Source organism: Rhinoderma darwinii, chromosome 2 (assembly GCF_050947455.1).
Source record: "Rhinoderma darwinii isolate aRhiDar2 chromosome 2, aRhiDar2.hap1, whole genome shotgun sequence".
NCBI classification, from domain to species: domain Eukaryota; kingdom Metazoa; phylum Chordata; class Amphibia; order Anura; family Rhinodermatidae; genus Rhinoderma; species Rhinoderma darwinii.
In genome coordinates, this window is record NC_134688.1 from 377,753,414 (window position 1) to 377,765,733 (window position 12,320).

A 12,320-nucleotide genomic window follows, 5' to 3' on the forward strand; every position below is an offset into this window, starting at 1 on the left:
TTGGTGCTGACTTTCGAGCGGAATTCACTGCGGAATCTGGGTCGGATTTGAGGTGGAGTATTTCGCAGCAAATCCTACCCGTGTGAACATACCCTAATTATTCAGTCATCAGAGCAATGTCTTGTAACGGGAGGGATGTGCACCTATGTGGCCATTGATCCATTTTACCCCTGAGGATGCCATCTTGGCAAAACATGTCGGGGCAGGGGGGGGGGGGGGGGGGCTTTGTTGAATGTTTTTAACATATCAGCTCAGAATCAATTCTGGGATAGCGGTCTGCATACGCTTCCCTCTAGTATAGACAGTATATTAATTCTACTGCGGTCATCAGAAACTGACCATTACATCTATGAGCGATAACGTTTCTGGGCTCATGGGTTGTTTTTAGAATATAGGCTACGTACCATTCATAAAGGTTATATTCAGTATTAGGAATTATGTGAATAGAACAAATCAATACCTTGTTAGTAGTGTGGAAAATAGGGTTAGGCCTCATGCACACGACCGTATCCATGTGCATGGCCGTGATTTTCGGGTCGGCCGGCAGCGGAGTGTCACCCGCGAGCCGCGTCCATTACTTCCTACGAGCCTGGGCCATGCACAGACTGGAAACCACGGCGGTGTGCATGGCCCCATAGGAACGAATGGGGCCGCAATTCTCCCGTGGATTTTCGTAAAAATTGCCTTAGTTGCCTTATAAGCAAATTGTGTTTTGCCTATGTGTCCATCACATGACCAGGACAGATTTTTATCCACTGAATGTTAATAATTACGTTTTGAAATGAATGACAGCTAGGAGAGATCTTGAAAACTGAGAAATTTATACAGAAAATAGTCAGAAAATAGAACTCCTCTACATTATACAAAAGAATAATATTTATATGCCAAAATTAGATAATCCCTTTAACCGGTTCCCGGCTGTATATAAACAGACGGCGGTTGAGGTCCTTAACCCCTAGGGGCACCACGACGTAACTGTACGTCCGGGTGGCCAGTGTCTTCGCGCACGAGGACATACAGTTACTGTGCAGTTCCCGATGCACACTGTCAGCGATAGTGTGCACGGAGAACCAGGAGGACAGCTGTCCCTGACAGCTGACACTCCACTGTATGCCGATCAGTGGCTTATTTCAGCAATTAACCGCTTAATTGCCGTGATCGATTGCAATCGCCGCAATTTAGGGGTTTCTAGCACATCGGCAGACCTCACAAGGAAATGGTGAGGTTTGCAGATGGCTAGCATGGCGACCGGAGGCCAAGTAATGGCCTCCGTATCTGCCATGTACGGAAGCCTATCAGGACCAGCCTCCTGATAGACTTTCTGTCAGAGTCACGGGACGTCATTGCTGTTCGCGATGCGCACTGTCGGTGACAGTGTGCATCGGGAACCGGGGCGAGCTGACACTCCACTGTTGCCGATCAGCGGCTCATTGCCGCTAATTTTGGCAATTAACCCGTTAAATGTGGAGCTCGATTGCGATCTCCGCATGTAGGGGGTTTGTAGCACATCAGCAGACCCCATGCAATTGTGGGGGCTGAGGATGCACATAGACAACGGCCCCCGGGTCTGCCATGTATGGAAGCCTATGAGGATCAGCCTGATCCTCGTAGACCAACTGTCAGAGTGACTGTGACATCACACTGACAGTTGGAATACGTTACACTACCTAGGTAGTGTAATGTATTCTAGCAGCGATCAGAGCTGCAGGTCAAAAAAGAAAGTGTAAAAAGAAAAAAAAAAAGTTAATAAAAATGTTTTACAAAAGTGTAAAAATAAAAGATTTTTTTCCTATAATAAGTCTCTTATTATAGGAAAAAAATGAAAACTTTAAAAAAACAGTACACATATTTGGTATCACCCAATCTATAAAGCTATAATGTTATTATTACCGCACGGTGAATGCCGCAAAAAAACAAAACTAAAAACTATGCCAGAATCACTATTTTTTTGTCACCACCCCTCCCAAAATATAGAATAAAAAGTGATGACAAAGTCGCATGTACCCGAAAATAGAACCAATAAAAACTACAACCCGTCCCGCAAAAAAACAAGCCCTTACTCCGCTTTTTTGACTGAAAAATAAAAAAGTTACGGCTCTCAGAATATGGTGACACAGAAAATCAATTTTATTAAGAAGTGATTTTATTGCGCAAACGATGCAAAACATAAAAACCTATATACATATAGTATCACCGTAATCATACCGACCCGCAGAATAAAGTAAAATTGTCATTTATAGCACATTATGAACGCCGTAAGAAATAAAGAATTTAAAACGCCAAAATCACCGTTTTTTGGTCACCAAAGCTCTAAATAAAATGTAATAAAAAGTGATCAAAAAGTTGCATCTACCAAAAAAATGGTACCAATAAAAACTACAGCTCATCCTGCCAAAAATAAGCCCTCACACCGCTCAATTCATGGAAAAAATAAAAAAAATTATGGCGTTTGGAAGGCGTGGAGTGAAAAACTAAAATGGAAAAGCAAAAAAGGATCAGTCCTGCAAAGGTTAATTAATTTCTATTAAAAAATAAATTATTACCACATGTGGGGTATTGTCATACTCGGGAGAGATTGCGTTACAAATTTAGGGCGACTTTTTCCTCTTTTATCCCTTGTGAAAATGAAAAATATTCAACATTTTAATGGACAAAAATGTTTCTATTCATTTTCACGGCCTAATTCTACTAAATTCTGCAAAAAACCTGTGTGGTATAAATGCTTACTATACCTCTAGAAAAATTCCTTGAGAGGTGTAGTTTCCCAAATGGAGTCCCTTTTGCGGGGTTTCCACTGCTTTGTTCCCTCCAGGGCGTTGCAATCGCGACATGGAACTAAAAACCAATACAGCAAAATCTGCGCTCCAAAATCCAAATGGCGCTCCTTCCCTTCTGAGCTCTGCCGTGGGTCCAAATATCAGTTTATTACCACATATGGGGTATTTGCGTAATCGGGAGAAATTGCTTTACGAATGTTGGGGTGCATTTTCTTCTTTATTCCTTGTAAATATTACAAATTTCTATGTTTGTTCAGAAAAAAAGTAGATTTGCATTTTCACAGACTAACTGCAATAAATATAGCAAAATACCTGTGCGGTCAAAATGCTAACTATACCCCTATATAAATTCCTTGAGGGGTCTAGTTTCCAAATTGGGGTCACTTTTGGGGGTTTTCCACTGTTTTGGCACAAGACCTCTTCAAACCCAAAATGGTGCCTAAAATATCAACTAAAAATAAGCAGGCCCCAAAATCCTGTAAGTGCTCTTTTGCTTCGGAGGCAGGTGTTTTGATCCATTAGGGCACTAGGGCCACATGTGGGATATTCCTAAAAACTGCAGGACCTGGGCAATAAATATGGAGTTGTGTTTCTCTGGCAAAACCTTCTTTTTTTTTATTACAAATTAATCTCGGCAAAAAAAATAATTTATAAATTTCACCTCCACTTTGCTTTATTTCCTGTGAAACGCCTAAATGGTTAAGAAACTTTCTGAATGCTGTTTTGAATACTTTGAGGGGTGCAGTTTTGAAAATGGGGTGATTTATTGGGGGATTCTAATATATAAGGCCCTCAAAACCACTTCACAACTAAACTGGTACCTGTAAAAAAAGCCTTCTGAAATTTTCTTGAAAATGTGAGAAATTGTTGCTAAAGTTCAAAGCCGTGTAACGTCCTAGAAAAATAAAAGGATGTTCAAAAAATTATGCCAATCTAAAGTAGACATATGGGGGATGTTAACTAGCGACTATTTTGTGTGGTATTACTATCGGTTTTACAAGTAGATAAATTTTAAAAAATGCTAATTTTTGCAAATTTTCTCTACATTTTGGTGTTCACGAATAAATATTGAATTTAATCGACCAAATTTTTCCACCATCATAAAGTACAATATGTCACGAGAAAACAATCTCCGAATCGCTTGGATAGGTAAAAGCATTCCCAAGTTATTACCACATAAAGTGACACGTAAGATTTGAAAAAAAAATCGGCTGTACCACAAGGCCAAAACAGGCTGCGTCCTAAAGGGGTTAAAAGCCACGCAATAGTGTATTTACAGCGCAGGTTTTAGCTGGCTGCCTGAGCGAATGTCGGGTGCCTGGCAGTAAGTGTCTGCAGGAGAACCTGAAGAGTAGATAGAAGCCGTTTTCACAGCTTCTGTCTTCTCAGATAGAATGTATAGAATAGAAGCATCGACAGCCCCTCTATTGGTCCCGGTGGTCATGTGACTGGTCGGGTTGCCATCAGAAGAAGGCTGCTGGGTCTAACTAGACCCAGCACAGCCCTATTAGTGATTTTTTTTTGTGTGGGTGCCAATATCTGTGACCCTGTTTAACAGTCTATGAGTGATCAAATGTTATTAATTTAAAGCATACCTCCATATTTTTGCTTAAATATCACTACCATATGATGGTCCTATACATTCATTACAAAATATCGTAGACCTAGTCTTAAAGAGACCTAATTGTTACTATACATCACCTCTACTTCTGTTTTAATGATCATGGCCAGTTTTAGGGGGTGGCAAACTGGGTAATGTTCCTAGGGGACCCCTGGTGACAGGATTCAAGCTGTTTGACAATTATTTGGCACTATATGGCGGTATTGTGACCTGTATTATGCAGTATTATGTTAGCAATACATTGCAGTATTATTTAGACATTGTATGGCGGCCTAACTTTGCTTTGGGACCACAAAGGGGAAAACATGTTGTAGTTATACTACACTGAATAACTGGAAAGATGCCCGGGCTACAGTAAAGCAGTAATCCTACATAATCTGTACATAAACGGCGTTACATAGCGTAGTCACACAATTGTAAGTAACGCCTTGGAGCTTGGACCAAATATTGTTCACTCAAGCAACCAGCAGGAAAACAGAATGTGGCTACTGTAATAAACAGTAACAACCGCCACCACAGACTGGAGATGGTCACAAAACACACAACAAAATGTAAAATAAAAGCTGGAGTCTGAGTGTATGCGGTTTTACTGATACATTGTGGTAGGGTTCATCCAGGCCTTTTGAGTTTCACATACAAATGTTTACTATTTTAATAACGGAGTAATGACCTCACATTCACGCTGCGTTTGCAGTGTCCGTCACAGATATACGTCGGGAGATACTCCCAGAGATCACCTCCGACGTAAGCTTACGTTGCCGATAGAATTCCATTAAAAACTGGAATAAAAAAACTGGATACGCGCACTTGACTGTGTATGGAATAGTGCAGTTGACTATGCTAGCGGATACAGCAAAATAGAAGGTATACCAAAATATATCAGCACGACAGATGCCAAAAGGACACACTTAGCATGTGTCAGGTGAATGTAGTCCTATTGCTTTTTGTGTGTAAAATAATGTAGAATGAGTGAATAGAAATACTTGATGCGCTCACACTTTGTAACCTAACTTCAAATTTGTACACAATGAAGACAGCAGCAAATTCTCAAGACAAAATTACGAACCGTTCCTTTCATGTGTGGACTGCCAGATAAGTGTTTACTATACAACCCAGAAACTACAAGCAGTAATCCCTCCTGCCTATTACACCAGTAGACCCAGCGTTTCCATCTAAGATGCTTCAACGGTCACCATCTACATTAGCTCTTACCTGCTGAATTATGCCATACAAAATTACTGCCATGTACAACTTTAATGTTACATTCTAAAACTACGATTCAATTCTCACTATTCACTTTTACCAACATTTATACATTTGGGAAGATTAGATATGTTCGAATACTTGTTGTTTGGATGAGAATAATTGATGGATCTGAGTATCCATTATCACCCCCATTTAACATGCACTTTTCAGATCTACCAACGGTGCCGGAGCTTCTACCCCCTACATTTATGGATCGCTCATTGGCCCGATGCCATAACACGGATACCATTATATTACAGAATTATGCATTTTTGCAGGATATTTTTTACATCGGACAAAGCCTTAGAAATTTAATTTTAAGTTTGATATACATTTTTCTCCTTTTCCACTTAGAAGTATACTCTAATGATGGCATTGTTTTGCAATTTTAAGTAATATTGGAAATATGAACAATTAAATGCATCATCTTTATTCTCTAACCATTATACATATCTAAACATAATGTGCTGAAACAGACATGTCAAACTACCACCAATAGGTAACTTAATAAAGTTTCCCCACTACATATGTGCCATAAATGTTTTATTGGTGGGGGTCTGATCAATCTCAGGTCTAGCACCCACCAATTGCAGAGGAGAGGTGGTTCTACATGCATGGCTCATTATACTCTATGGGAGATTTAATGTTTGTAGTAGGAAAACCCACTTTGGCTTTTTTCATGTTTGTTTCCAGCCTTTACAAATGTAAACAAAAGGGACAAAGTGACGTAACAATGAATGGCACATGCTCAAGGCTGCTGTGCTAGGCTAGGGCTCCATGGTGACTCAAAGATTCCCTACAGGGGGAAGAGTCACATGTGACAACCACAGGCATTCCATTCATGCTGAAATTCTTGCAATTGTCACACGTTTTTCCCCCATGCAGGCTCCATAGCGGCATGAAGCTGCTCAAATAGAGGTTAAATCATGGTTGTGATTTCACCGGATCCCTTCTAAGTGTGAACTCAGACTTGACAGATTTGTTGTAGAAACTTCTGAAACATTCATTCCACACATCTTAGGCTTCGTTCCCATCTGGGCTAGGGCTCCGTTCCGCCTGAGCGTTCCGTCGGAACGGAGCCCTGACAGAGACAAACGGAAACCATAGGTTTCCATTACCATTGATTTCAATGGTGACGGATCCGGTGCTAGCGATTTCCGTTTGTCTCCGTTGTGCAAGGGTTCCGTCGTTTTGAAGGAACGAATAACCGCAGTCGACTGCACTATTCATTCTGTCAAAATGACAGAACCCTTGCACAACGGAGACAAATGGAAACCATTGGGACCGGATCCATCACCACTGAAATCAATGGTGATGGAAATGTAATCCTATGGTTTCCGTTTGTGTCCGTCAGGGCTCCGTTCCCGACGGAAAGCTCAGACGGAACAGAGCCCTAGCCCAGATGTGAACGAAGCCTAAATGGGGCTTGCAGAAATCCATGCAAATATGCAGAAAGCCCCATTCAGATGAATGAGACAGTTGCAGAACATTATGCAACAAATATGCCACGTGTGAATTCACCCTAAGCACTGCTGAAGTTCGGTCCAGATTTTCAGTGCAGAAATTCTGCAGTATATTACAGTCACAGCAAAGCAAATAAGATTTGAACAAACCTCATCTACATGCTGTGGAAAAAACCTGCATTAAAAACGTGCGGAAATGTATTTATTTCTGTTACTTATATAGCGCCAACATATTCCGCAGCGCTGTACAGAGCTCCTCGCTTACTGTCCCCATTGGGGCTCACAATCGAAATTCCCTATTGGTATGTTTTTGGGGTGCGGGAGAAAACCGGAGTACTCGGAGGAAACACACGCAAACATGGGGAGAACATACAAACTCTGTGCAGGTGTTGGATTTGATCCTAGCGCTGCAAGGAAATAGTGCTAACCACTGAGCCACCCTGCTGCCCCTATTAACCTGTGTTGTGCATGGTCAACCTACAACATGTCAATTTCTCTTGGGAAAACGCTGCAAAATGTCCACACTGAAAAACCAAACAGAAATGCCGCAGTGCTTACACTGTGTGCGGACGTACCCTGAGGGGAAAAGAAATGAAATGCAAGTGACCTATCCGTTTGTGTCAGAAATATTGTGATCGTTACAAGATCACTAGAAACTTTTCTCCACACAAGAGCGCGGCCACTGCAATTCAAGCCCAATTACGTATTGCTGTGGAGCCCTAAAGGTTAAAGATATGTAAATATCCCCTGCATAGTGAAGACTGCGTGCCTGCATGAATGGCTCATGTTTGATCACGTCTCCTGCTGAGGTTCTTGCAGAAGACTTTAGGTAAAGGTGCAAAAACAGATCTCATTGGCTGAAGGGATATATACAATTTGTGAAGTATATCTGGAACATTTCTGCAGCTACTTTTACAGTGCAAATATTTAAAAAAAATATAATATATGAATAAGAGGCCCACCGGGTGAGGGATTTAGAGCCAGATTTAAAATCAGTATTCCACAGGAATTATATCTACAATGATTCCATAGATATGAAGCCGTCTGCTTGTTTCTGGATTAACATAGGATCTCTCCTAAATTTCCCCAGTCCACTAGTTGGCCAGCCTGGGGGAAAATACCTATGTGCAATTACGAAGTGCTTCTGAGATCTAGAAAAACTATATCTGTCCTAAAGAAACATACCTGAAAACATTAACAGTTTCAACATTATTTCCATGCAAGTCTTAAAAGTAGCCATAATGGTAAATCAGAAGCTAGGAGTTTAAAAAAAAAAAGTTATATATTTTTTACGTCGAGCTGTTGACATTTTTTTTAATCCATTGTGACAGTCATTTTTAGAAAAGTCACAACAGGAAGTGCAGCCATATTGGTGGTCACTTTTGCACTAGTTGCTCAGCCACTGATGACAGGCTGTCACTTTCTCAGCATAGTTAATAAAGACAAATTTAGTTATCAGTTGCTGAGAAACTAACTTATAAGTGACAACCAAAATGTGGCAGACCGTTGCAAAAATAAAAAACATTGAAAAAAAAATAATCAACTTTAGCTAATGTGCTAACTTGTGATTTATTGGTATAAGACCATCTTCATGTTCTGGATGGAAATCCTTTCAAAACCCAAATTATAATTTTGGGACATGCATTGTTGGAAAATCATAGTAGCCCTTCCTAACTATAGATTTTTTTTTAATCTTTTTATAAAATGTGTCAACTACAGTAACAACGGATTATTAGGACCAACAGTTCAGGGTCAGGGTCCAGTCACATGCACCAGCAGGAAGCTGCACCGGCCGCAACATGGGGAAAAACATGAGCAAACTGTGGCAACTTCTTAAAGCGCAACAGTCAGGAGAGGATAGGGTTTTAAATAAGGACATCTATAAAATCCTTTTTAAGGGTTAAAACAATGGGGGTGGACTACAGCCCCCAGAAATGAAGTATTTGGAGATGCTTTAGAAGAAGAAGAGCCCCGTCACTGAACAACTCTCCTCCAATCAGAGCAGCCATCAGTGCCACTGCCTCATGAAATGTCCCTAGTACTACAGAAAACCGCAGCTATAGTTCATACAAGTCATTTGTTTTCATCCTGTAACATCTGGCACTCCACCACTGCCAAAACGTTACCAGTGAGTGTTAACCATCCAGAGATCTGTGACCTGACAGGCAAGCCAGGCCATGACATACATAGGACGGCCATGGTCACAGGTCTGACATCAGGACTACACGTTACACGGAGCTGTCTCGGACATGTGTCAAACTCAGGCAGGACTTTACTGCGGGAGTCACACAGGAGCTTTGTTCCCAGAGCAGCTACAGGTTGATGGACAGGATGGCAGATGTCGCCCCCATCCTCAATACATGACACATAGATGCATCTCCCACTGAACACAGCGATCGTACAGCCACAGTCACTAGATTGTTGGTGACTCCTTTCTCTCTTTTTCTCCCCTCCCCTCTCTTCCCTGTCCCGCCATCTTGGGCCGGGAGGAGCAGCCATTACTTAAAAACTAAATGACAGAGCGCGGATGTACAACACGGCGAAAAGCCGCAGACAACTTTGAAGCAGCGCGAATCCAATAATAAGAATAGCGCTGTGAGAACAACACGGCACCAGCGTCGCCTGGAGAGACGGGCAATGCTGCTGCCCAGCCCCCACCCCGCTCTCATGCTCAGCAGCCTGATCCTGAGCTGCGTTAACCCCCAAACTATCCAAGTTACCGCACTGGCCGGGCAGCGATCACCTGCACGCTATGCCCACAGTCCCGAGTCACCATACTGCACGGTGTGACCAGGCTGACCACCGGCGTTACTCCATACTATGCCAAGTGTATAAGAGGCAGCCTCCCGATCCCCCTTGACGTATTGTGTATATGGCGTGAGCCACAGGCCGGCCAGAGAACAAAACACACACACAGGCCCCTGCACACTCGTGTGTCACCGCAGAACGAACGACAAAGGCGGGCAGCGCACAACCACGAATAACACTTGTGTGGAGGGCCCGCAGAGCAGGGAGCTCCCAGCCTCTGCCCCTTCAGCGGGGTCATGGGCAGCACCAGGGTGGGGGGCGCAGCACTTTATTAACAATAACAACAACATCCAGCCGCCCCTCTTGTCATCTTACCTTAGAAAGCAAGGCCTTCGTTCTGGCGCCATCTTCATGAAGCCCGAGAAATCCATAGAGTCGGCTGCAGAAGGAGGACACCACATCCCGGGGCACAGAGGAGCGGAGGGGGAAAAAGCAACAGAAAAAACAATAAACACCAATAAACTTGTCAGGCAGCAGCAGCAAGAAGACAGAGCCCCGCCACACGGGGAGAGGGTGCAGGGCCGGGGGCAGCAGAAAGCGGGGGGCACGGTAACGCAGGGTGAAGGGTCACAGTGGGTTTAGGGGAGCAAGAGAAGGAAGGAGAAGTAAAGAAGAAGGCCGCCAACCTGTCGAGCCCGGCCAGGGCTTCTCGCTCGTCCGCTGTCAGGTTAGGGAAGTCCTCCTCGCTCTCGCTCGCTTTTCCCGCCGCCATTTTCTTTTCCTCATCACCGAGGGAGGCAGCAGCAGCAGAGAGCACAGCTGCGGCGGAGAGCGACACTCCGCACGATTTCATGGAAACGCAGCGTCACTGGCAGTCACACGGCGACCAGCGGGAGCGGAGCCGCACTCCAGCCACCTCCTCCTCCAGCGGAGACCACACAACGTGCGTGTCAATGATGCGGGTGTGTGTGCCCGGCCGTGTAAACACACCGCCTTATTGTGGGGCTCACTCCCCCCGTCTACCTCCACATCCCCCCAGAGCTTAGCCGTGACTAGAGACAGCGGGGCGCTTCATGCTGGAAACCTCTCATCAGTAATGTCTTGTTTACACTGTGCTTTCTGTGTAGTTTTACATAGTGCGTCCTGCCACACTGGCCGCAGACAGGAGCGGGAGTGTGTGCCCTGAGAGCGGAGTCCCCGGAAATATCAGCACAAACTTGTGGCAATAGTGTCAGTCCGCAGCACACACGCACTTCTCTAGCACAGCAGCGCGCACGCACACACAAACACATACATACATACTACCCGTCGCCGCCACCGCCGCTCTTTTCTCGCCCCGCCCCTTTCTCCACTTGCCAAAGGCCACGCCTCGCCCCGCCTCACGCAACCACTGGCGTGCTAGCGCTGGCGACACGTGACCTTTGTTGACTTACGTCACCTCCCCCTCCTTCCCTCCCGCTGAGGTTCCCGGGACTCAAGCAACTTCTTCGGTTTTTTCTAATTAGGACCCTGCTGTTCTTACTTTGGGGCGTGGCCATGACGTATTTTCTCTATATTGGATGAACGTGCTGTCCATCACTAGTGATACCAATGGAGAGAAGCCAAAGACAGCAAGTTAGGCTGTGATCTGTAAAGCATGTGGGAGGGTATCCCTGCTGTCAATGGATAGTGCAAAACTCATAGGTTTAGAGGAGGGCTCTACCTGAAGTAAGACCCCCATAAAAAAAATGAAGTTGATAGGAAGTGCTGCAAATATTATTTATAAAGATGACCAGAACTGGAGGTCTGGCATATGGTGATGTTGGAGGCAGATATTTTTCTGGACTTTCTATAATTGAAAGGCTTTTGGGTGAAGTTTTCAATACACAGATAGTTATTTTCCCTAACCCCCTATAAACAGTTTGGTTTTGCACAGTGTGTATGTTATAGCAATTGGGGGTATAAGTTACAGCTTCTGGCAATGCTTATCTCTTAACCCCTTCCCTCTTTAGCCACTTTTGACCTTCCTGACCGAGCCTCATATTTCAAATCTGACATGTGTCACTTTATGTGGTAATAACTCTGCAATGTTTTCACCTATCCAAGCGATTCTGAGATTGTTTTCTCGTGACACATTGGACTTTATGTTACTGGCAAAATTTGCTCGATATGTTCAGTATTTAATTGTGAAAAACACCAAAATTTAGCGGAAAATTGCAAAAATTAGCATTTTTCTCAATTTAAATGTATCTGCTTGTAAGACAGGCAGTTATACCACACAAAAATGTTGCTAATTAACATCCCCCATATGTCTACTTTAGATTGGCATCGTTTTTTGAACATCCTTTTATTTTTCTATGACATCACAAGGCTTAGAACTTTAGCAGCAATTTCTCACATTTTCAAGAAAATTTCAAAAGGCCATTTTTACAGGGGCCAGTTCAGTTGTGAAGTGGCTTTGAGGGCCTTATATATTAGAAACCCCCA

General features: G+C 43.4%; 1 protein-coding gene across 4 annotated transcripts in view; it reads right to left on the reverse strand.

Moving 5' to 3' along the window:
• KDM6A (lysine demethylase 6A) overlaps positions 1–11,203 on the reverse strand; it is a 127,041-nt gene extending 115,838 nt beyond the window's left edge. For all 4 annotated transcript variants that reach the window (XM_075853915.1, XM_075853914.1, XM_075853913.1 and 1 more), the window contains exons 1-2: positions 10,541–11,203; positions 10,230–10,293 (exon numbers count right to left, since the gene is read on the reverse strand). In XM_075853915.1, the coding sequence (XP_075710030.1) occupies positions 10,230–10,293; positions 10,541–10,707 (231 nt within the window). In that variant the 5' untranslated portion in view covers positions 10,708–11,203. The remainder of the gene's footprint in view (positions 1–10,229; positions 10,294–10,540) is intronic.
• Positions 11,204–12,320: the final 1,117 nt, after the last annotated feature.